The sequence below is a fragment of the Chaetodon trifascialis genome, chromosome 2, assembly GCF_039877785.1.
Source record: "Chaetodon trifascialis isolate fChaTrf1 chromosome 2, fChaTrf1.hap1, whole genome shotgun sequence".
In the NCBI taxonomy this organism is placed as follows: domain Eukaryota; kingdom Metazoa; phylum Chordata; class Actinopteri; order Chaetodontiformes; family Chaetodontidae; genus Chaetodon; species Chaetodon trifascialis.
The window spans coordinates 8,476,339-8,500,750 of NC_092057.1; the positions used below are offsets into that span (position 1 = coordinate 8,476,339).

A 24,412-nucleotide genomic window follows, 5' to 3' on the forward strand; every position below is an offset into this window, starting at 1 on the left:
TCAGACTTTTTGGCCCTAAATGAACTCCATAATTCAGCAGTTGTTTTTTTCTCTAAAGATAAAAACTCAGCGATAAATCCACAAAATGGCTGCCTGAAGCATCAGAGAGCTGGTCCAAGCGCGTCCAGGCTGAGGAGGAAGCAGCAGCTGGAAGGAGCGTCACATACCTCGTACTTATAATCTGGGACGTGGACAAGCTGTGTGGGACGGACGTGACAGCTCATTGATTAGATATTTGTAATTATCGATCAGAAGAGGCTCAGTTCAAACAAACACTGAACAGATTTTCATGTTATTTGGTGCCAAATTACACCTGTTCAGCTGATCAGAGATCAGGTGATATCTGAGACCAATCACACATCACGCACTTCAAACACTCATGTCAAACACTTGTTGAACCTGTGGACAAACTGTGGAGGATGGTCCTCACCAGTTCCAGAAGCTGTGTCTGGAGAAGAAAGCTCTGGGCTCGAACACGTAGAGCTTCAGGAGGATCTCCAGCAGGTACAGAGCCAAGAAGACCCACTCAGAGTGAGCGATCAGCGGGTTCTCCTCGTCCAGACCGATGAACACGGCGTTTACCAAGATGATCAGGTCGTACACAATCACGAAGGCCCTGAACGCCACACAGACAGACAAACAAACAAACACAGACAGACAAACAAACAAACACAGACAGACACACCAGAATACTCTGAGTTAATAAAGATCCAATCAGCTGAATGAGTCAAACTGACCAATGACAGCAGAGGACTGAATCACTGTCCTGTCTGTCTCACCGGTGCTGGACCAATCGGCAGAGGAGGCGGCTGGGGGCCGACAGGTAGAGGGTGGGGAACATGGCCTGGAGAGGGTGTGGTCTCGACTTGAGTGTGATCACCTCGATGTTCAGGAGGTCGGCCAGCTGGACGAACGCCACCTTTCCTGTCAATCAACCAAGCAAAGTGAGATGAGAGTGTGTCTTTCCTGGTGTGACCACTAGAGGGAGGCATGTCCATCCTGTCATGACCAGGAGGTGCTGCGCCTCTGAACACACCTGCTGACGTTTTACGGTGTGTTCAGGTACTCCTTTTCAGCTCGTAAAGTCTGAAATTTTACCAGCAGGAAGTTTCTGTAAAACAGCCAGGAAATCCCAGTAACAAACTGGGACCAGATCCAGTAATCAGGGGAGAACAACCAGCAAGAGGAGACAGAAGCTTTTGAGATGCTCCTGTTGTTTGAAATGAAGGAAGACTTTACGCCCTGATCTCTGCCTGTCAGGGAGGACGCAGCTGGAAGAACACTGTGGCCATCAGCTGCTGGTTTACTGGAGGTTTCCAGTAAAGGATTCAGCGTCTGTCAAAGACTCAGAACTCTGGAATAAACGACCTTCAGGTATCAGGACGCAGCTGAAAACTGATCTCTTTGCATGTTTGAGGAGTTTCTGTCACAGTGAAGTTCGATGATGAAACAGTTTGACTTCCTCCATGTGGATGATGATGATAGTGACTCAGCAGGTGTGTTCAGGGCTGCTGCGGTTGGTGGTTGTGATGGTGCAGACAGAGTGCTCCCTGAGCGAAGCCTCCTTTAGTAACGACTGACTGACCGGTGGCCTGAACTCGCAGTTGGCCCTGCCCTCCGTCAGACGCCTTGGTCTCTCATGTTCATGATAAACAGCTCTGACTGATGCTCAGCGCAGGTTTTGGCCCTGAGTCGTGTCTGCAGGCAGCTTTCGTTTAGCTGGTCTGAAGATGTCTCAGCAGCTCTGTGATCAGCTCAGATCTTTAAAAACAGGGGGCAGAACGAACTGACGTGTAGAATAAGCCCACATCTGTCTGTGACGTCTCCTGTGAGACGCCAGCGTCCGCCTGTCTGTTAATGTCTGAATGAAGCGATAAAATTTCTCTGTTTGAAAAGACTGAAAGCAAGAAGCTTGAGAGACAACGTCCAGCTGTGGACCAGTCATCTGTGGAGGGCAGCGAGCCCGTCGTCCGAACCACAGCTTTGCATGCTGGGTAAAAAAAGTGAGCTGGTGTCTGGTGATATTATTTATATGATAAGAATAAGACGCACTGGTCCTCTGAAGGTTAACATGTGTGTGTGTGTATGGTGTGTATATCTGTGTGTGTGAATGTGTGTGTGAATGTGTGTGTGAACGTGTGTATGTGTGTGTATGCGTGTGCGCGCGACCCACCGATGCAGCCACGGTTGTTGTCATCACAGACGCTCCACAGCAGCTCTCTGTAGGCGTTGCTGATGCCGGGCTGCACCAGTCGGACCAGTTGGTTCCAGTTGGCCTGAGTCACCACCGGCTCCTCGCCCTCCTTCTGCTCCTGCAGCACGGCAAATGCTCGCACCATCTTGTGCCGTTTGGCCCTGACCAGCTGCCGTACCTCCTCCTGTCGACAGACATTCAACGTTTGTCTCGAAGAAAAAAGAAAAATCAACAGGACAAAACTCAAAACCACACTGGGACTCCAACAGGCCACCGTACCTTCAGGTACTTCTTGTAGTTGTTGTAGACGACGGCCAAGAAGACGGACATGAAGATGTAGGTGTTGATGAGGATATACAAGATGAAGAAGATGGTGAAAACGAAGCTGGCGTTGTAGGCCGGCATCCTGCCAACGAGGAGGAGGAGGAGAAGAAGAAGAGGAAGATTGACTGAAAAACATTTCTGAGAGTCACTTCCTGTTTCTTTCTGAGGAGCTTCGCCCTGTCTGTCTGTCTGTCTGTCTGTCTGTCTGTCTGTCTGTCTGTCTGTCTGTCTGTCTGTCTGTCTGTCTGTCTGTCTGTCAGTCAATAGGGTTCAGTTCACAGACAGGAAACAACCATCTAGCCAACATGGCCGCTGTGACGGTGTCTTTCTGAGAAGATAAAGAGTAAAATCTGCTGAGCTCATGAACTTCCTCCTTTTTATCAGGAAGTCAGAAACAAACGAACATTTTCAAACGCTGTTCAGAAACGTTTGGTTCTTGTTGAGAAGCACCGAGGGCGATGCCAGAAGAGGTCAAAGGTCACCTGATCAAATCTGCACCTGAGAGCAGCCGAGCGGCGGCCAATGAGAGAAGCCTTACATGACGTCAGGGCTGTTCGCTGTGGTGACGAGGACGTACAGCTCGAAGACGATTTCCAGGTAGTTTGTGAAGTATGGAGCTCCATCGATGGTCCTCAGACCTCTGCACAGAAAACACACACTGAAACACACACTGACACACTTTAACACACACACACACAGAAACACACTGACACAAACACACACACACACACACACACACACACACACACACACACACACACACACACACACACACACACACACACACACACACACAGCGTGTCTCGGTGGACAGGTGGAGGACATGCTGGCGTCCCAGCACCTCATCCACCTTGAACTCACCGTTTGCCCAGAAGCTTGAGAGCCATGAGGGAGAAGATGAGGAGGCTGAACATGAAGAGCAGGAAGACGTAGAAGATCTGAGGAAGAGCGTTCCGGATGCTTCTGAACGCTCTGCGGAGCTGAACACAAACAAACAAACAAACAAACAAACAGAATCTCACTGACGGTGGTGCTGGAGAAAAGGGCCATTCAGGTGTAAAGGGTTCAGACAGGTGAGCTTTACCTGCCGTCCCTCTGTGACGTTGACCAACAGCAGCGGACGCAGGACTCTGGACCAGCGGACGCCATAATAGTTGGCGGCTTTCAGAGCTCCGTAGATGATCATATCGATGAGAGTGAGCTGGACGACACACAGGAAGAAAGCGTCACCTGCTGCAAGTAAACCGTTTATTCTGCAGCTTCACTGAGTCAACAGGTGAAACACAGCAACACGTTTCACCTGCGCAGACTTAACCATCACAGGTGTTTCAGCCAGGTGTGTCTCTCTCAGGTGTGTTTCTCTCAGGTGTGTCTCTCAGTTATAGATCAGTTTTGTGTTTTCAGGGCTCGATCAGTCAAAGTGACTCGATCAGACTTTCATCAAGCGGAGGTCAGCAGAGGAGGAAAGGGGAGAGATGTTCATGGCCTGCAGGAAATCACAGCGTCAGCGCTCGCTCTAAACACAGCCTGTTTGTAGAGAGTTCAGCAGGAGGATTCAGATGATTTCACGAATCCTGAGGCGATTGGTCACTTCAGTCCCTGAGTCACCAGGAAGTCTTTGTGCTTTAGAAAGGTGCTGACAAGGCAACATGTCCGGCTAAAGGTTGTTTCACAACAACAGGCAGAAAGTCTTCTCAGCACATTCTGACTCTGCAGCTCGCAGACAGGAACTCAGCACACAGCAGTGACTTCAGCTTTCATGCCAAAAACCAGGAACTATTCTGGGTCCAAACAGCAGACTCATCAACGGTCACCAGGACAAAACCTGGTCCCTGAGTCCAAACCCTCAATATGTTTACAGTGGAGGACTCTGGAGGTCTACAAAGACCCAGAGAGCTTTAGCTTCCCAAAAACCAAAAACTCAAAGAACTGAACCCAAACTGTCTGACAGCAGCTGGACAGAAACCTCTGACAGATTAACCTGGACCGGCTTTGAAAGACCTGGAACCAGTTTTGTTTGGTTTTGAGTTTTGATGATGTGGTGACTGCAGGGTGAGAGGATGAGCCACTGTAGCAGGTGAGCTAACCGCTAACACGCTAGCAGTGTCATCACTGGCTACTGGATACCAAAACACTACATGGAGGTTTAGGACAGCTGCTCTGAGGACTTCACAGTTCTGGAAACTGCAGCGTCCCTTATATCCTCCGTCCACACAGCTGGCAGATGGACCACAGAAGTGCACCTGCAGGTGGATTGTACACCTGTGCGTTCACACATCTGACCAGTGGAACACCTTGATACTGATTTGATGAGTTTTATTTTGGTTGAGGTAGATTCCACATTTTGTCACATGACTGTTTTTATACCAGCCTCTCTGTGTTAGTCTGGTTTCAGTGGTCTAGTTTCAGGTGGTCTGGTTTCAGGTGGCCTGGTTTCAGGTGGTCTGGTTTTGGTCTGGTCTGGTTTCAGTGGTCTGGTTTCAGGTGGTCTGGTTTCAGGTGGTCTGGTTTTGGTCTGGTCTGGTTTCAGTGGTCTGGTTTCAGGTGGTCTGGCGGTCCGGCTCTTTGCTCTTTTATCATGTCCATGTTACTGAGTTCAGCTTCCCCTCACAGTTCAATAGCCCCTCTCACCAGACTGATGATGTCACTAAGCCCCTCCTACCATGAGGATGACGATGATGCAGATGTTTTTGGGGTCTTTCCAGAACTTGTCTCGAGGGATCACTTTGGCATAGTGAACGAGTCGGATGGTGAAGACGAGCAGACAGAGCAGCTCCACCAACATGGTGGCCTGAAAACACAAAAGAAGGCTGTTAGCGAACTGCTCTGTGGTCCTGGTCTATGCTGGTCCCTGTCCTGTCCCTGTCCTGTCCTGTCCTGTCCTGTCCTGTCCTGTCCTGTCCTGTCCTGTCCTGTCCTGTCTCTGTGAGTTGTAGCTGGCGACTTTAAATCCCCCTCAGGCTGTTTGAACGAAATGTTACCGATCAGACGGTGACAGACACCACACTTGTTTCTGATTGGCTCTCAGATTAACATTAAAATTGAAAATAAATTAAAATCGGCGGCACGGTGACGCAAGCAGGTAGTGCGTGTGCCTCACAGCAAGAAGGTTGCCAGTTCGATTCCCGGGTCGGGCAGGGCCTTTCTGTGTGAAGTTTGCATGTTCTTCCAGTGCATGTGTGGGTTCTCTCCGGGTACTCCGGCTTCCTCCCACAGACCAAAAACATGCTCATTAGGTTAATTGGTGACGCTAAAATTGGCCCTAGGTGTGAGTGTGAGAGTGAATGGTTGTCTTGTATGTTGCCCTGCAAACGGCTGGCGACCGGCTCAGGGTGTACCCTGCCTCTCGCCCGTTGAAGCTGGGATAGGCTCCAGCCCCCCCGAAAGGGATAGGCGGTATAGAAAATGGATGGATGGATATATTAAAATCATCTTTTCAAAGAAATCAGTCAGAAATCATGAGTGTTTCTCTGGTTGACATCTTTGGTGGAAACTCACAAAGAAAGCAGGAAATCTGTGCTTAGCATTTAGCATCGTTAGCATCTTCAAAGTGCATCACTGCTGTCAATGAGGCTTCTTCTATCTGCAGAATTCATGTAGATCATTCTATTCCAATTAAGTGCACATGGAAAAACATCAATCATGAAACCAGCATGGCGGCAGTGGCGGCAGCGGCCATCTTACCCATACAGGCAGAGTGAAGACAGCAGGATCCTCGAAGAGCGCCAGAGACAAATCGACCAGGATGAAGAAATAGAGGAGCACCTGAGGGAGCCAATGGTTGTAGAGCAGATACAGTCTGACGGCACACACACACACACACACACACACACACACACACACACACACACACACACACACACACACACACACACACACAGCTGCTGTTATTCTAAATGTCGCCACGTTCAGACTCAATCCAACATGTTCCTGAACCTCACGTGTTTCTGACTTCAGACACTCAGTTTCAGGTTCAAACTGAGTGTTTGTTTAATGTTTAAATCAGAATCAGAATCAGAAAAATCTTTGTTGCCAACTACGATTTTACACATACGAGGAATTTGCTTTGGTGAAGTTGGCGCAAGACACATCTACTAAAAAACACTATTAAAAAGTAAAAAATATAACAATATAAATATATATACACAAGTCAGAAACACAGTCAGTTTTTTCAGAAAGAAATCCAAGCTGACGTTTGAATGTTTAAACTTCAGGACTTAAAGAAGCTGCTCACTGGAGTTTTTAGAAGAATGTGTGAGCTCGAGATTTATCTGCTCTGATGCTTCAGGTATCTCCCATCCATCCGTCCAATCACATCCGCCTGTCTAACAACTGATACAAAACAACAAGATGACTGCAGAGGTCACAGGTCAGAGAGGCAGCATCCAAAAGCTCTGCAACAAAGAGCCCACAGACAGCAGGAGGAGCTTCAGCCTTTATGAGCTCTGAAACTCTGTGCTTTGCCTCTGATTCACTGCTGCAGAGGCTTTCTAGGGGCTACCATCATCACCATCATCATCATCATCATCATCACCATCATCATCATGAAGAGGCCTTTATTCTCTCTCTGAATGTTCTTCTTTCTGTTTTACGTGAAGCTCGTTTCATTTCTCTGAGCCGCACTTCCTGTTTGAACACCGACGCTGTCACACCTCTGTCTGAGATTGGCTGACACACATTACGCCGGCGGATCGGTGCCTCAGGCGGCTGCTGTGATGAGTTCAGCATGAAGTGACTAAAACCAGCAGGACGGTGAGTGAGTGAATGAATGAATGAATGAATGAATGAATGAATGTCTCACCTCACTGCCTGCGGCGACGTGTCGAAGTAGATGTTCCTGTTGTACTGCGCGTCTGACACGTAGATGGATGCCAGGTCGAAGTCCTGAAACAAATCAAACGTCTTATTTTCCAAAGGTGTCTGCTGGGAAATCCAGACCACGTCAGACCAGACCACGACAGACCAGAGACTACAACCTGTGCAAGCCATACAGTCATGTGATCTGGCTTCAGGAGCTTCAGACTGAAGAAAACATAAAGCTCCTCTGATGTGTGCCTGGCCTGGTGTGTGTGTGTGTGTGTGTGTGTGTTGGTATATGTGGTATAGACTGACAACACACCTGACTTTTCACCTGGGAAAAGTTGACTTTTGGGATTAGACCGACAGGCCTAGTGTCAGTCTAATTCAGGACTTGTTTTTTAATTTTTTTAGGGTCAGAAATCATATTTTTTCTCGAAAAAAAGAAAAATGTGAGCCTACTACACAGGGGGGATAATAATTATGCAGGAGTTAATTTTTAAACATCTTATAAATATGAGTTTTTAGAGTGTCAGTATAATCCCCTCACCTGACTTTTTGTGTGTGTGTATTCATCCAAGAGCAAGCCAAGAGGCGGTTGTTGGTATTGCACTTTCACACACACACACAAACGTACACACACGTAAGACGTCGCAGCGATGTGGGCGTGGCTACTGGAACTTTAGCGCGAAATCGACGGCTTTCTTCACAGCACACAATAAGCAATAAATTTACATTTTTACTTCATATTATGTATATTTTAAATAAAACGAGGCGTTTTTAGCTGAGGTAGACTGTTTATTCAAGGTTCAGTAACTAAGTGACCCCCTGGTTTCCTCTGAGCCTGCTTAGGGTCTAAAAACATGATGCAGCATGAAGCACACGGCACCGAACTTAAGCTGTATGTTCATATTTCACATCAACAGAAATGTTTAAATCTTATTTATGTTGTAGTCTGACTTTATGAAGCACTATTTACTAGTGCTGGCAGTCTACGGTGATTTTCTCTGCCTTGGCCTTTTAAATAGATCGCGGTGGACTCATCGGTGTCATGGTTTAACTGGTATTGGATTAACTGGTGATGCTAGCTGTACTTCACACTTGAAGCGATGTCATCAATTAATCCAACACCAGTTAAACCTTGTCACCGCGAAGTGCGGCGGAGCAAGGTAAAGGGAACGGGTGTAAATGAGCGAGTTTTGTAAGTTTCTTTAGTTTACAGAAGTATTGTTTGGAAAATGGGCCAGGACACAGTGCTTGTTAGGATGCACGGTCTCGTCATGGAGACATAAAGTGCTGCGACATCCTCTGTACTTGACACTATATTACACGGAGTGCTTCGGCTCCGTGTTCTTCCGCCCCTGCGTGCTGTGATCCCCGGATCAGCTGCGTCAGGTAGGAGAACAACAGATGGTAAAAAAGTGCGTGGTTTTGACTTTGGTGGCGATGAAGTATATTTGTTTAATCAGAGTGCACTGAGGATGAACTTGATCAGACGGAGAATAAGTTTGCAGAAGTTGATACGAGACAAACTTTCCCGACAGCTGAGGAGCAGCAGCAGAGATCTAATGTTACCTGGTGCTGCAGGTGTGCAGTTTGTCCATTTTAGGCATATCTTTTCAAGCATGTACCTCATTTAGACTCTTGGAGAATAAGCAGTTAAACATACTCTTTAAACATAACCTATTAAAATCGTTTTAATGTAAACAAGGTAATATATTTTTCCTGTTTATCTTTCATGGTAGACACAAACTGTGAAGTTGCACTAAATGTCCAATTCATTTTGCTTATTTATCAGTGTTCATTTATGTAATGTTATTAGACTGGTGCATTCATCATATTTACTCTGAAAATGACTACAGCTGTGTCAGTATTAGATATTGAGAGCTGCTGGCCCTTTAGAACTAATACCACAGACTGTTTTTAATAGAAGGTGTTTTACCTTTGACTTTACATTTGCTCTGGATGTCGATCAAGGGACATTTACACCTTGATACTTAGAAAAAGTACTGAACCTTAAATAAATACCTAATACCATAACTTGTGTTAAATTATTAAGAATATAAGCAAAACTTAAATATGAAAAATGCTTTAATGTAATATAACTTGCTCAGTTTACAGGTCTGTTGGGATGTCAAATTTAAATTCCTGTTTTTTTGTGGGCTTTTACAGTCATGTCTTTCACTGCCTGTCTTGCAAGCAGTTGTGATAACCATGACTCTGTTTGGCATATAGACTGACTCTAAAAAGGAAAATGCCAAGGCGGAGGCGTTTAAAACCAAAAGATGAAGCAAGGTTTTACATTGACTCTGGAAAAGACAAAGAGGGACTTGATGTCAAGTTCATCAATTCTTTCAAGGGTAAGCTAAATCTAACAATGGAAATTAGTCAAAAGTTTAGTATATATCCTGACTTCACACATTGTTATTTATCTCGTGATTAGGGCGGGGCATCTTTGCTTGCACTTCATTTGAAAAAGGAGACTTCCTGATGGAGTATCGTGGCGAACTTATCAGCAAACAAGAATGTGAGAGGAGACAGCGAGTTTACCACAAAAACCTTAAGGCGTTCTTGTTCGAGTTTCGCTTTGATGGGAAACTGTGGTGGTACGTGTTAAAAGTCCATGCTAAGTTTAATCATCAGGGTTTCCCCTAAATGTAATTGATCGTGGGGTACCGCGACGGCAAAATAAAAGCTGCCACGCCTGAAAAATTAGTTGTTTTTAATGTAAAAACAATAATATACTATACAATATGTTGTCCCATGCAGCCCACCACAGCTTCAAAAAATCCTAGGGGAAACCCTGATCATAGAGAAGTGACATATTGCTTTTGATTGTCCAAGCCCAAATAGTTTCTTGAATCCGAGAAATGTGCACATGCAAGCATATAATATTAATCACATATTTTCCTTCTGAAGCATTGATGCAGCAAAAGAAGATGGATCAATCGGAAGGCTAGTCAATGATGACCATCTCAACCCAAATGCCAAAATGAAGTATCTAAATATGCAAGGAAAGCCCCATCTCTGTCTGTTTGCCACACAGGACATTAACCCAGGAGAGGAGATCACATATAATTATGGTGACTCAGACTGGCCTTGGAGAAGCAAGGTGATCATATTTTCATGTTCTGAAACTGATAATTGCCAACAAGGAAATGCAGTTAAGGTGAAAAAATACTGATTACACTTATGATGCTATTTTATCAGGAATCAGGACAGAAGTCTTCCAGTGACCAACATGGTGACACACTAGCCCCTCCTGAACTCACCTCTGAGGGATTTACATCTACAGCCCCTAAGGATGGTGTTGAATGTTTAAAAGAGGTAAATATGTGTAATGTTTCTAAGTGCTCGTCAACACTCCATAACTGTTTGAATTAAAAGATATAACATTGATACAAGATGACAAAAATCTAAAATTGTTGCTAATTGTTGTCTAAAATTAGATTGACACAAGGCTGTGATAGAAGGTAAATGTGTATTCAAGGTTGTGCTTGAAACCAAACTGAATTGTTGGTCATTTACACTCAACACATGTCTCTTTAAAATGTATGTTTTGGCATGGCTAGACAGATAAGTGTTTTTCTTTTGTTAAAATTGTTTTTAGATAATCAATGTACAATTAATTATTTTTCCTTTTTTAATATTTTGCATTGGCTGCAAGCTTACTTAATTTTCTAAATCAATATCAAGGAAGAAATGACCTTTGTTGATATGAATTTCCTTTCTCTTTACAGCCCCCTGATATGGAGATGTCCTCTCCCAGAGTTTCTGGTGCCACAGACCCTGGACAGGTATGTCTGATCATTTGGTCATTTCTATGTCACCTGTGACTGTGGGATAGAAAACTGTTAATAATTGCTCACGTCTCACCGTTTCCTGCAAATTTAGTGGTTTTTGTCACTAAGTATGAAATTGTCTTTTGAGTTTGATTGTCCTCATATGTCATTTCCCCCCTTTGTTACTGTTTTTAGTGCTCGGTGGAGAGACAGGACTCCTCTTTGCCTGTGAGCCAGCTTGACCAGAGTCCAGTGCTTGGACTGCAACCCAATTTTAAAGAGGTAATTCAAGTTTTGTGATGTTAAATGTTATTTACAGTCAAACTACGTTAATCTCCTTCTCTGACATGTGTCAGTTTGTATTTGTGTAGCTTCCTGAATTGATTGGTAGTATGAACAAATTAATAGGAGGATTTTCTCTGTTCTGAAACTCACATCTGAGTAAGGGTGTGGTCGTTTCAGTAATTGATAAAGCATGAACATACATTTGCCAAGAAGGCCTTTTTTACTTCTGTGTGTTTGTGGACTCCTAATTCTGTGGTGGTCTGAACAGGTTTGTACTGACACATTTCCAGAATGCATTTATAAGACTGAAATTCACCCTTACCACTGAGTGTGTGTGTGTGTGTGTAGTCTTGTGAGTAAATGGTGCTTTATGTGGACATTTACAATAAATACATGAATAAGGTTTAGAGTCACACTGATGTGTGTGTGTATAGTCCCTGAGTAGACGGTGGTTTATATGGACATTTACAAGACATACATGAATAAGGTTTAGAGTCACACTGATGTGTGTGTGTGTGTGTGTGTGTGTATAGCCACCTGAGTAGATGGTGGTATCTGTGTATCTGTGGTTTATACTGACACATTCCCTGAAAACATTTATAATCTTAAACTCATGTGTAAGGCTGAATGTCACACACAACTGTGTGTTGTCGTCACCTGAATAGATGGTGGTTCATGTGGACCTTTACAGTAAATACATTAGTAGGTTTTAGAGTCACACTAAAAATACACCTTTCATAAATGTCTTGAATCTTCCTGCTGTGTCAGATCCCATTGAATAATACGTGCCGAGTTTCACTGATGGCATTTGACAGTTGTGTTGAAAACAAACATCTAAAGGAAGAAATGACCTTTGTTGATATGAATTTCCTTTCTCTTTACAGCCCCCTGATATGGAGATGTCCTCTCCCAGAGTTTCTGGTGCCACAGACCCTGGACAGGTATGTCTGATCATTTGGTCATTTCTATGTCACCTGTGACTGTGGGATAGAAAACTGTTAATAATTGCTCACGTCTCACCGTTTCCTGCAAATTTAGTGGTTTTTGTCACTAAGTATGAAATTGTCTTTTGAGTTTGATTGTCCTCATATGTCATTTCCCCCCTTTGTTACTGTTTTTAGTGCTCGGTGGAGAGACAGGACTCCTCTTTGCCTGTGAGCCAGCTTGACCAGAGTCCAGTGCTTGGACTGCAACCCAATTTTAAAGAGGTAATTCAAGTTTTGTGATGTTAAATGTTATTTACAGTCAAACTACGTTAATCTCCTTCTCTGACATGTGTCAGTTTGTATTTGTGTAGCTTCCTGAATTGATTGGTAGTATGAACAAATTAATAGGAGGATTTTCTCTGTTCTGAAACTCACATCTGAGTAAGGGTGTGGTCGTTTCAGTAATTGATAAAGCATGAACATACATTTGCCAAGAAGGCCTTTTTTACTTCTGTGTGTTTGTGGACTCCTAATTCTGTGGTGGTCTGAACAGGTTTGTACTGACACATTTCCAGAATGCATTTATAAGACTGAAATTCACCCTTACCACTGAGTGTGTGTGTGTGTGTGTAGTCTTGTGAGTAAATGGTGCTTTATGTGGACATTTACAATAAATACATGAATAAGGTTTAGAGTCACACTGATGTGTGTGTGTATAGTCCCTGAGTAGATGGTGGTTTATATGGACATTTACAAGACATACATGAATAAGGTTTAGAGTCACACTGATGTGTGTGTGTGTGTGTGTATAGCCACCTGAGTAGATGGTGGTATCTGTGTATCTGTGGTTTATACTGACACATTCCCTGAAAACATTTATAATCTTAAACTCATGTGTAAGGCTGAATGTCACACACAACTGTGTGTTGTCGTCACCTGAATAGATGGTGGTTCATGTGGACCTTTACAGTAAATACATTAGTAGGTTTTAGAGTCACACTGATGTGTGTGTGTGTGTGTGTTGTCACCTGAGTAGATGGTGGTTATTGTGAACTTTTACCCTCAGTGCATTGATATGTCTGAAGGTCACACTTACCTCTTTGTGTGAACACATCCAAACAAGAACTACCTGAATGCATCTGAGATGGACTGAACACACAGAGGGTCTTATCTGCATGTGGAATTAAAAAAAACCTGTTTTGAAGTCCCATAGATCTTGTCAACCTGTAGTTAAGTGTACTTTTGTTTTAAGACATATTTTGACTATGTCTTTGATGTTGAATTAATTGCCCACCAAATATTTATTGAAATACGCCTTTCATAAATGTCTTGAATCTTCCTGCTGTGTCAGATCCCATTGAATAATACGTGCCGAGTTTCACTGATGGCATTTGACAGTTGTGTTGAAAACAAACATCTAAAGGAAGAAATGACCTTTGTTGATATGAATTTCCTTTCTCTTTACAGCCCCCTGATATGGAGATGTCCTCTCCCAGAGTTTCTGGTGCCACAGACCCTGGACAGGTATGTCTGATCATTTGGTCATTTCTATGTCACCTGTGACTGTGGGATAGAAAACTGTTAATAATTGCTCACGTCTCACCGTTTCCTGCAAATTTAGTGGTTTTTGTCACTAAGTATGAAATTGTCTTTTGAGTTTGATTGTCCTCATATGTCATTTCCCCCCTTTGTTACTGTTTTTAGTGCTCGGTGGAGAGACAGGACTCCTCTTTGCCTGTGAGCCAGCTTGACCAGAGTCCAGTGCTTGGACTGCAACCCAATTTTAAAGAGGTAATTCAAGTTTTGTGATGTTAAATGTTATTTACAGTCAAACTACGTTAATCTCCTTCTCTGACATGTGTCAGTTTGTATTTGTGTAGCTTCCTGAATTGATTGGTAGTATGAACAAATTAATAGGAGGATTTTCTCTGTTCTGAAACTCACATCTGAGTAAGGGTGTGGTCGTTTCAGTAATTGATAAAGCATGAACATACATTTGCCAAGAAGGCCTTTTTTACTTCTGTGTGTTTGTGGACTCCTAATTCTGTGGTGGTCTGAACAGGTTTGTACTGACACATTTCCAGAATGCATTTATAAGACTGAAATTCACCCTTACCACTGAGTGTGTGTGTGTGTGTGTAGTCTTGTGAGTAAATGGTGCTTTATGTGGACATTTACAATAAATACATGAATAAGGTTTAGAGTCACACTGATGTGTGTGTGTATAGTCCCTGAGTAGACGGTGGTTTATATGGACATTTACAAGACATACATGAATAAGGTTTAGAGTCACACTGATGTGTGTGTGTGTGTGTGTATAGCCACCTGAGTAGATGGTGGTATCTGTGTATCTGTGGTTTATACTGACACATTCCCTGAAAACATTTATAATCTTAAACTCATGTGTAAGGCTGAATGTCACACACAACTGTGTGTTGTCGTCACCTGAATAGATGGTGGTTCATGTGGACCTTTACAGTAAATACATTAGTAGGTTTTAGAGTCACACTGATGTGTGTGTGTGTGTGTGTGTTGTCACCTGAGTAGATGGTGGTTATTGTGAACTTTTACCCTCAGTGCATTGATATGTCTGAAGGTCACACTTACCTCTTTGTGTGAACACATCCAAACAAGAACTACCTGAATGCATCTGAGATGGACTGAACACACAGAAGGTCTTATGTTCTGTTATTTTTACAGCCCCTTGTTGAAGGAATGTCTCCTGGAGGTTCTGAGGCCAAAGACCATGAACAGGTACCTCTGATTATTTTATTATACCCAAGTCATTTAAGTGTGTGTAGTCACCTTAAATTATTTTGGTACATGTACTTATTTATAGGAAGCTTTGCATCCAAAGTCGTACTTATTCTGAGTTTGTGATTTTCTTTTTTATTCTTACAGTGTCCTAATCATGTTCTTCAGTGCATAACAATGTCTGCCTTGGATAAGTGCATTCACTGCCTGGGACCATTGTCTCCTTTGCGTTGGATAGGGTTCAAGTGCGAAGGTAAAATATCAACTGAATTCATGGTTTGTGTTACTAAGTGTTCAAATTTAGTGGATAGAGTGAGAAGAACCAGATAGAGAGACATGGTGCAAATGGACCCAAGTCAGATTTGAAACTGAACCTCCTACTTCGAGGAACATAGACTGTGCATTTGCCATGACAGAACTATTTAACTCATAACACCCCTCTTAGATAATGTAAAAGACAGTTGCTGTGTTGTCACTATACTGTTGTACTGTTAATTTGACTTTTCCAAATCTTTCAGTCTGTCACAGAGTCTGGCATCAGTCCTGCTACAGACGGGTGAAGGATCAAGATCAAAATTCAGACCTTGATGAGCAGCATAGCTCTGGAAGTGAATATGTACCAGAAACAGAATCAGATGATTCAGATTCAGAATGTTGGGCTGGAGGTTTGGATGTCACTGCTGCTGAAACATCAGGCTCAACTGCGGGAGGTTTGGATGTCACTGCTGCTGAAACATCAGACTCAACTTCGGGAGGTTTTGAAGTCACTACTGCTGAAACATCAGACTCTGCAGTTTCTAACAAAGGCTCATCAAAGAAGCACATGAAGAGCAAACATAAAGCAACTCCAACACATCTCAGTTTGACCAATAGGAATTACTGTTTTGTTTGTGGAAAGCCACAAAGTAGACTGACTCGTCACCTCAAAACGCATAAGTCACACCCCGAGGTTTCATATGCATTTTACCTCCCTGAACACTCAAAGGAGCGCAAGATATTGTTTGAGAAGATGCGAAATAGGGGGAACTTCAAACAAAACTGTACCGTACTCCAAGGTAAAACAGGACTGTTGAAAGTGAAAAGGAAGCCAAAAGCTACTGCCGTGGCTGGAAACTTTGTGCACTGCATGCACTGTCAAGGGCTGTATACCCGCAAAGAGCTGTGGAGGCATGTCAAAAGATGTCCCTGTAAGCCAGGAGATGAGGGCCTGGGTGAACAACATGGGAGAAGAAGAGTGCTGGCTTTAGCCACAGCCCAAGAGACGGTGTTCAGTCAACACTTCTCCAGTGGAATGTGGAAGATTCTCAGCACCATGAAACTGGATGAGATTGGGATGACTGTGCGAAATGACCTCTCTATTGTTCATTTTGCCCAGTCCCTTTACAACAGACATGGGCAGGACCCCACAAAGAACGAGTATGTGCGTCAGAAGCTCAGAGAAGTGGGGCGACTGCTGGTGTGTCTGCGCAGTGACTTCTCGATACACAGCCTGGAGGAGGCTATAAAGCCTTCAAACTTTCAGAAAGTTGTGCAGGCAGTAAAGAAAGTTGCTGGGTTTGATGAAGAAAAGCTCTCCTATCACACTCCAAGTCTGGCTTTGAAGTTAGGGCACACACTAAACAAAATCTGTGATATCATTCACTGTCGGGCCCTGATGGCTGAAGATGAAGGACTGATCAAGTCATCTGAAACATTCAGCAAACTTTACACCTCCAAGTGGTGCGAGTTGGTTTCCCACGGTGCCCTCAACACTCTGAGTAGTGCAAAGTACAATAAACCAACAACCCTGCCCTTTACTGAGGATGTTCAGACACTTCACCAGTATCTCCAGAAGACTGCAGAGAGTGCTGTTGGCAACCTGGTTGGGGAAGCCACATCCAAGAACTATTCTGAGCTTGCTAAGGTCACTTTAGCACAAATCATTGTATTCAATCGGAGACGTGCTGGAGAAGTTTCAAAAATGCTCTTGGAAAGTTTTGAGGATCGGGACAGAACAAAGCTGCATGAAGATGTTGCCATGGCCCTGTCAAAACTGGAGCAGAGGTTGTGCAACTATTTCACAAGAGTTGAAATTGTTGGGAAAAGAGAAAGAAAGGTGGTCATTCTTCTCACACCATGCATGGTAGATGCTCTGTCCCTACTGACAAGCAAAAGGAAGGAATGTGGTGTCTTGGACAATAATGTCTTCCTGTTTGGAAGACCCCAAGCTCAGAGCCACTACAGAGGACAAGATTGTTTGCGCCTTTATGCAAACCAGTGTGGAGCAAAGCACCCAGAGCTCCTCTGGTCAACTCAGCTCCGAAAACATGTTGCCACACTGTCACAAATCCTGAATTTGAAAAAAAATGAACTTGACCAGGTCGCCGACTTCCTTGGACATGATATCCGTGTCCATCGGGATTTCTATAGACTGCCAGTCCCAACCACACAGTTGGCCAAGATTTCCAAACTGCTATTATCCATGGAGAAAGGCAATCTTTCTGGCCTGCAGGGAAAATCACTGGATGAAATTGAAGTTGAAGGTATCTATCTATCTATCTATCTATCTATCTATCTATCTATCTATCTATCTATCTATCTATCTATCTATCTATCTATCTATCTATCTATCTATCTATCTATTTCTAGCTACCTCTGTCTATTTCTAGCTATCCCTGGTTTTCTATCACTGTCTCTGTCTGCCTTTCTCTAGCTATCTCTATTTGTCTTTTTCTGTCTTTCCCGATTTGTCTATTCGTCTCTCTCTAACTATATCTGTCCATCTCTATTTATTCCAACCTGTCCATCTCTATTTGTCGATCTCTATCTGTCTGTACTTGTCTATCTCTTATCTTTTTCAAGCTATATCTGTCTATCTATTACTATATCTACTTGTCTGTCTCTAACTTTTTTTCTAGCTATTGGTCTATCACTGTCTTTCTCTACCTTGTCATTATCTATCTCTATCTCTGTCTCTCTATGGATAAATGAATAAATCAAACCTTTTCCTAGATGAGATATTACTCAGTGACACTGAAGCCAAGGACAGTGTCACAGACTCTGAGGACAGCAGCACTGAGTCCAGAAAACCCCAGTCTGAAGACAAGGAAGGCCTGGGACTGTCATCAGGCTGCATAGACATGGAGCAGGCCCATGCCCCTCTGGACCATGGTAAGTGATTTGTCTCTCAGCAGACGGCCAACAACGTTGGGGAAGGTTTCTCTTGATGGGACGCTGTTCAAAAGTCATGTTTTGTTTTTATCAGAGACACTGTTGCAAGTGACATCCTCTGTGGGAGATACTACACCATCTGAAGGTAAGACCACTTTTAAAGCCTTTGGAAATCGTGACTCATGTAGTGACTTAAGACCTCTAAAATAATAGAAAACATTGAAATAGAATAAAATTGAGCCAGAAGACTATGCATCTTACATTATTTCAACCATCAATCATATAGTGATCTTGTTGCCTGATCACTCGGTAGCCTCAGTGGCCTGCAATATAGCTGCATTTATTTGTGTAGTGACTTTAATGCTAACAGATCATTTCACCATTTTCTCTTATCTATTGACACATTTGGAAATTGGTAGCTTAAGTTAATAATGTAGGATAGGCTTAAACAACCATTTTGCTTCTCCCTGTGCCTGCTCAGTCACAATGAAATGTAGCAATGTCAAGTTGTTTATCCATCCATCCATCCATCCATCCATCCATCCAAGATGCCCGAGCCACCTCAGCTGACTCGTCTCGATGTGGAGGAGCAGCGACTCTACTCTGAGCTCCTCCCGGGTGACAGAGCTCCTCACCCTATCTCTAAGGGAGCGCGCTGCCACCCTGCAGAGGAAACTCATTTCAGCCGCTTGTATCCGGGACCTCGTTCTTTCGGTCATGACCCAAAGTTCATGACCATAGGTGAGGGTAGGAACATAGATTGACCAGTAAATCGAGAGCTTCGCCTTTCGGCTCAGCTCCTTCTTCACCACGACAGACCGGTGCAGCAACTGCATTACTGCAGTCGCTGCACCGATCCGCCCGTCAAACTCACGCTCCATCCTTCCCCCACTCGTGAACAGGATCCCAAGATACTTAAAACTCCTCCACTTGAGGCAGGAACTCTCCTCCAACCTGAAGGGAGCAAGCCACCTTTTTCCGGTCGAGAACCATGGCCTCAGACTTGGAGGTGCTGACTCTCATCCCAGCTGCTTCACACTCGGCTGCGAGCTGTCCCAGTGCATGCTGAAGGTCCTGGCTCGAGGGAGCCAACAAGACAACATCATCTGCAAAAAGCAGAGACGAATCTGGCGGCTCCCGAACCGAACCCCCTCCGGTCTCTGGCTGCGCCTAGAAATTCTGTCCATAAAAATGATGAACAGAACCAGTGACAAAGGGCAGCCCTGCTGGAGTCCAACATGCACCAGGAACAGGTCTGACTTACTGCCGGCAATGCACGCGTATGTGTACTGTCGGCAACTCCCACAGAATGACGCGAGGGACACGTTCGAATGCCTTCTCCAAGTCCACAAAACACATGTGGACTGTTTGGGCAAACTCCCATGAACCCTCAAGCACCCTGTGGAGGGTATAGAGGCTGGTCCAGAGTTCCACAGCCAGGACGAAAACCGCATTATTCCTCCTGAATCTGAGGTTCGACTATCGGCCTGATTTTCCTCTCCAGTACCCTGGAATAGACTTTCCCAGGGAAGCTGAGGAGTGTGATCCCCCGATAGTTGGAACACACCCTCCGGTCCCCCTTTTTAAAAAGAGGGACCACCACCCCAGGCTGTCAGTCCAGAGGCACTGTCCCCGTCTGCCACGCGATGTTGCAGAGGCGTGTTCAAGGAGGAGGTCAAGTTGTTATATATATATATACGTCCTGTAAAATACCAAATAAACAGCAAGTTCCAATTAATCGCCGGGTCCCTAATAAACGCCGGGTGTAGCAGTGTATTTTGACAAATAAACGCCTGTTCCAAATAAACACCGGGTGTCATTTAGCCTGTTAGAACCGCGGTCAAGCCAGTCGCATTTTCGAAGCCCGTGGTCAAATGAGCTGCACTTATATGCCGAATGAGCCGCACGTACAGTATATGCCGAGTGCACAAGTACTCTCCCAAATAGACGCCTGGTCCTAATAAACGTAAGCTGTGCAGATGATTATGGACTGGAATAAGATGATTGGTAATCATAACAGGCAGTGACAATACCTTAGAACAGGTATGGCCTATTAAAATGGACCAGCCCAGCCCCTCCTCTCCTCTTTTGTCATTTCCCAGTGGATCCTGGCCGCATCACCTTGAGCCATGTCTCTTTTTGGTGGTGAGTCCTGATGACAGGTTAGGTTAGATACAGTCATTTCTACAACCTCTTCCTCCACTGACCTGCAGCTCTCCTGCTCTGCAGCAGCCCCTTACACCTCTCTATGTAGAGCCTGTGCTCCTGTTTGTTGCTCTGCAGCCCTTCTGATAGGTTAACTATCTGTGGCATGAATTCAACTACACTTTTGATTGTTTTAACACTGGCCAATAATTTTCTTTTCTCTATTAATTTGGTACTTTCAGGAAAAAAAGCCAGTCTGGAGTGTGAAGCAAGAAGACTGCCCAAGAAGACATGGTCAAAAGCTGAAGTTGCTGCAGTGATGCGACATTTTGGAGATCACATTACCAAGGGGAAACTCGCCTCCAAACCTGAGTGCAGGCAATGCCAGCAGGCAGAAGACCCTGTGCTGTCACAACGAACTGTACAAAACATAAGAGACTTCGTGAGAAACCGAATAACCACAAACAAGAGGCAGGCTCAGAGGAAACTTTAAACATGTTCATGTTGCCGTTTACTTAAATTCCCAGCCCAATAAGGTATGGTTGCCTTGTTTTATAGAGGTAATGCTGCATTCCATTGACCTTGGAACTGGGAAGAGGGAAGTGGGAGTGACGTTATCTCCAAGTTATCAGCGTTCCAGTAACAAAGTCGGAAAAAACATGCCGATCTACCAGGCTGTTGTTTGCCATTGTGTTAGCCGTTATTAGCACGCCCTACGTTGTAGGTTGTAAGTTTACGTTTTAAACCACATGAAGAACGTAAATAACACTATGGCAGCTTTTCCTTAAATATAAGTTGAACAGTGCTATGTATACGGCTGATTTAGTGTGACAAAAACTTGTCAGAAGTGCTTATAATCCGAATATTACAGGAGTTTAATAACTGTTTACACTGGGGGCGGCCATCTTCGATTGTCAACTCAGGGGTGCTGAGGTTCCCTCGAGGTCCCAGTAGGAAATTCCAACCTCGGGTGGCGTTCCAGTTGAGGTTTCTTAGTTCTCAGCTCAGCAGGTTCTTATTAAACACAGCCATGGTGTCACTTCTTTAAAGGAACACTCCAACATTTTTGTTGTTTTCATGTCTTACCTCAGTCCCCAGTCCATGACAAGCGGGTAAATACGATTCTTTTGACTCATAACATATGCATTTTTAGGTTTGCATATGCAAAAATTGCTGAAAAGCATTTCCACTGTGGTTTGTGCATATGCCATGTGGCCTAATTTTTTAGTATTTCTTTAAGAAATGCATGAAAGCTAAACTAAGCTAGCAGTCAGTGATCTCTGTTCATCTCTTCCTGGTTGCTGGACGCACAGTCAAAAGAATGGTGTCTACCTGCTTGTCATGGACTGGGGAATGAGATAAGACATGAAAGCAACAGAAATGTTGGAGTGTCCCTTTAAACTACATTTTAAATTATATTTATTTTTTTGTTCAAGGTTGTATTTTATTTATTCTTCTTTTTCCACATTTTTTTTTCTATAAGTTTTTTTTATTTAAAAAATACTGAGTAGTGTGTGGTATCTGCTGTCTGCTGCACCTTAAGGAATTAAAAACAGTGTTCAAGTTTTTGTTGCCATTACAAACCTTTCATCTATGAATACAGAGTGTTAGAACATAGGAATATGTACAGTTTTGAAAAAAGTGGACACCTGATGTCAAGGAGTTTTTTTATGTTGAAAACAGTAATCAGAATCTGTTTGAAGGTTGCACGCTTGGTTAAATGATGATATTCTTTAAGATCAGTTTCCTGCATCCTTTTTGCAGTCAGATCTTTGAATTTGTCACTTGGAGGTACTGAAAATTTGAAATCATTCACTTTTTTAGGTCTTAAGAATGCAGATGATGTCTGTAAAGGCTGAATACTATGTTGTGTTTGTGCATTAGTCTCAAAGGAGAAGCTGAAGGGGTGAAATCCTCCTCTGTTGAAGTCTAAATACTGTTTTATTGTGTTGTCCACTTAATGTATAGTGATGCCTGGTGGGAGTGTGTATTTATGCTAATTTATGTTAAATAGGGGTTGTGGTGGGCGTCACTCTCTTGTCCCTTTAAAGTCACCATAAACCTGTAAGGGTCAGTATAAACCACAATCCAAAAGTCAGGTTAAACCACCACCTAGTCAGGTGTGATATTTCAGGCCCTGAAGCTTCTTTCTGAGAGCTGGAGTGTGCTAAATTTTTTTCTAATTTTTTACAGTGTTTTAGCCTTACACCCATGGCTCTAGGACCTTGGAAAAGGTGTGTCAGTGTAAACCACCAACATACCCGTTTTTGGATTTTGTCGGTCTATGCACTATAAACCAGTCTGTGCGTGTGTGTGTGTGTGTGTGTGTGTGTGTGTGTGTGTGTGTGTGTGTGTGTGTGTGTGTGTGTGTGTGTGACTGATTATGATCACTGAAAAATGCTTCTTCTTCTTCATCATCATCATCATCATCATCATCATCAACAATCATGTCGACCAGTTAAAACCTGTGACATCGTGAGTGAAGCTTCCTTCTCTGTGTTTGATCATTCAAATTGTTTATTGATCGACAGAAACAAAATCAGCAGAAAAGAGGAATCACTGAGCGTCTTCAGTGTCTCTGATCTTCTGTCTTCTGTCTCAGCAAACTGAACCTGTTCATTAAAGATGTCCAGTTAGACTCTGATTACACTGAACGACTAATCAACAAATAAAATCTACTGATCGATCCATAATCAAAGCGCCGATCAGCTGATCTGAAGTTTGCACTGAAAACGTTCAGCAGTCTGAGAGCAAAGTGAAGCTTTATGAGACACTTTATGAGGCCCAGAGGACGAAAGTCCACCAGTCATGAGACAAATACAAGAGCTCCAGCTGAAGACCCAGACCCACACCCTGAGTCACAACCACAACCAGACCCTGAATCAGAACCAGAACCAGACCCTGAGTCAGAACCAGAACCAGACTTTGAGTCAGAACCAGAACCAGAACCACGACCCAGACCCAGACCCATGATCAGACCCGGACCCGGACTCAGACTCAGGCTCGGACCCTTACCGGGACTCAGACTCATGCTCAGACCCGGACCCGGACTAGGACTCACCTCCTTGCTCTTGGCAGGGCTGCCTCCGTTGGGGATTCCTGTCCCTCTTCCTGCAGACTCGTCAGGAATGCTCTCTCTCTTCTCCACCTCGCTCATCTCTCACTCTTCCAAATCGACTCTTGTCCAAAAAGTTGGTCTCACGCGCCTGAAGCGGTTCGCAGACTTCGAGTCTTTTCAGGACCAAAGTCTGAACTTGTGTCTCTTCTCACGTCTGCTGCTGGACGATCTGAGAGGATCCACATCACATGTTTTCCTCTCGGCTGCACAGGAACAGTCCGACCTCCATCAGGCTTCAGTCCGGCTCTGAACTACTCAAGCTGCTGTTTGTCCCTCTAATAAACCAGGACTCATGCTGCCTTCATGGACCGCAGGAACTGTGGCGGCTCACAGGCGCAGTGACGTGTAACAGCTCGTAGAAATGAAGCAGTTTAAACCTCTGAGGAGGTAAACTGTTGAAAACTTCATCTGAGAAAAGAAAGATTGTTTACTGCAGCAGATTTCGCAGATAAACCTCGTGAACACTGTGACTGGTTCAGATTTCATATTTGAACAGCAGGAGTTCATTTGTACTGCAGTCTGAGAGATGAAGTCTGTTATTAAAACAAAAGACAAAAAAGACACAACAGGAGAAAATAAGACCTACAAACTGTTGACATTGTACATTTAGGCAGTTATCATGTTCTTTATTTTGTTTTATCACCATCCGTCATTATTTTACTCCGTCTATTTGTTTAATTGTTCATATTTTCTCTTTTTAAACATTTCAACATCGTTTCAAATACTTTCTCCTGTTTGACCGAAAGAAGCTCGTTTGTTTCTGAAACTTTGTTTTTCGACCGTTAGTCAGGGACATTAAGGCAGCACGAGGTGTCATGTGACTCACAGCAGCAGGATAACGGAAACGTAGAGAGACGTTCAAAGACAAAAACACGGAGAGGAAAAAGAGAGAAGGTCTGATTCTTCATGTCAGAGAGAAAAAAAACACCTCAGCGAT

The 24,412-nt window shown here is 43.9% G+C and overlaps 1 protein-coding gene across 2 annotated transcripts in view; it reads right to left on the reverse strand.

Annotated features, from left to right (window-relative positions):
• The window catches only part of tpcn3 (two pore segment channel 3), a 29,056-nt gene extending 5,330 nt beyond the window's left edge, over positions 1-23,726 (reverse strand). The window contains exons 1-12 of one of the 2 annotated variants that reach the window (XM_070990738.1): positions 23,419-23,722; positions 7,320-7,402; positions 6,203-6,317; positions 5,181-5,309; positions 3,603-3,719; positions 3,380-3,498; positions 3,057-3,158; positions 2,474-2,600; positions 2,174-2,378; positions 780-924; positions 431-616; positions 168-197 (exon numbers count right to left, since the gene is read on the reverse strand). In XM_070990738.1, the coding sequence (XP_070846839.1) occupies positions 168-197; positions 431-616; positions 780-924; positions 2,174-2,378; positions 2,474-2,600; positions 3,057-3,158; positions 3,380-3,498; positions 3,603-3,719; positions 5,181-5,309; positions 6,203-6,317; positions 7,320-7,402; positions 23,419-23,514 (1,454 nt within the window). In that variant the 5' untranslated portion in view covers positions 23,515-23,722. Of the gene's footprint in view, positions 1-167; positions 198-430; positions 617-779; positions 925-2,173; positions 2,379-2,473; positions 2,601-3,056; positions 3,159-3,379; positions 3,499-3,602; positions 3,720-5,180; positions 5,310-6,202; positions 6,318-7,319; positions 7,403-23,418 lie in introns of both variants that reach the window. The other variant, XM_070990746.1, reaches the window with a different exon arrangement.
• Between the last annotated feature and the right edge of the window lie 686 nt (positions 23,727-24,412).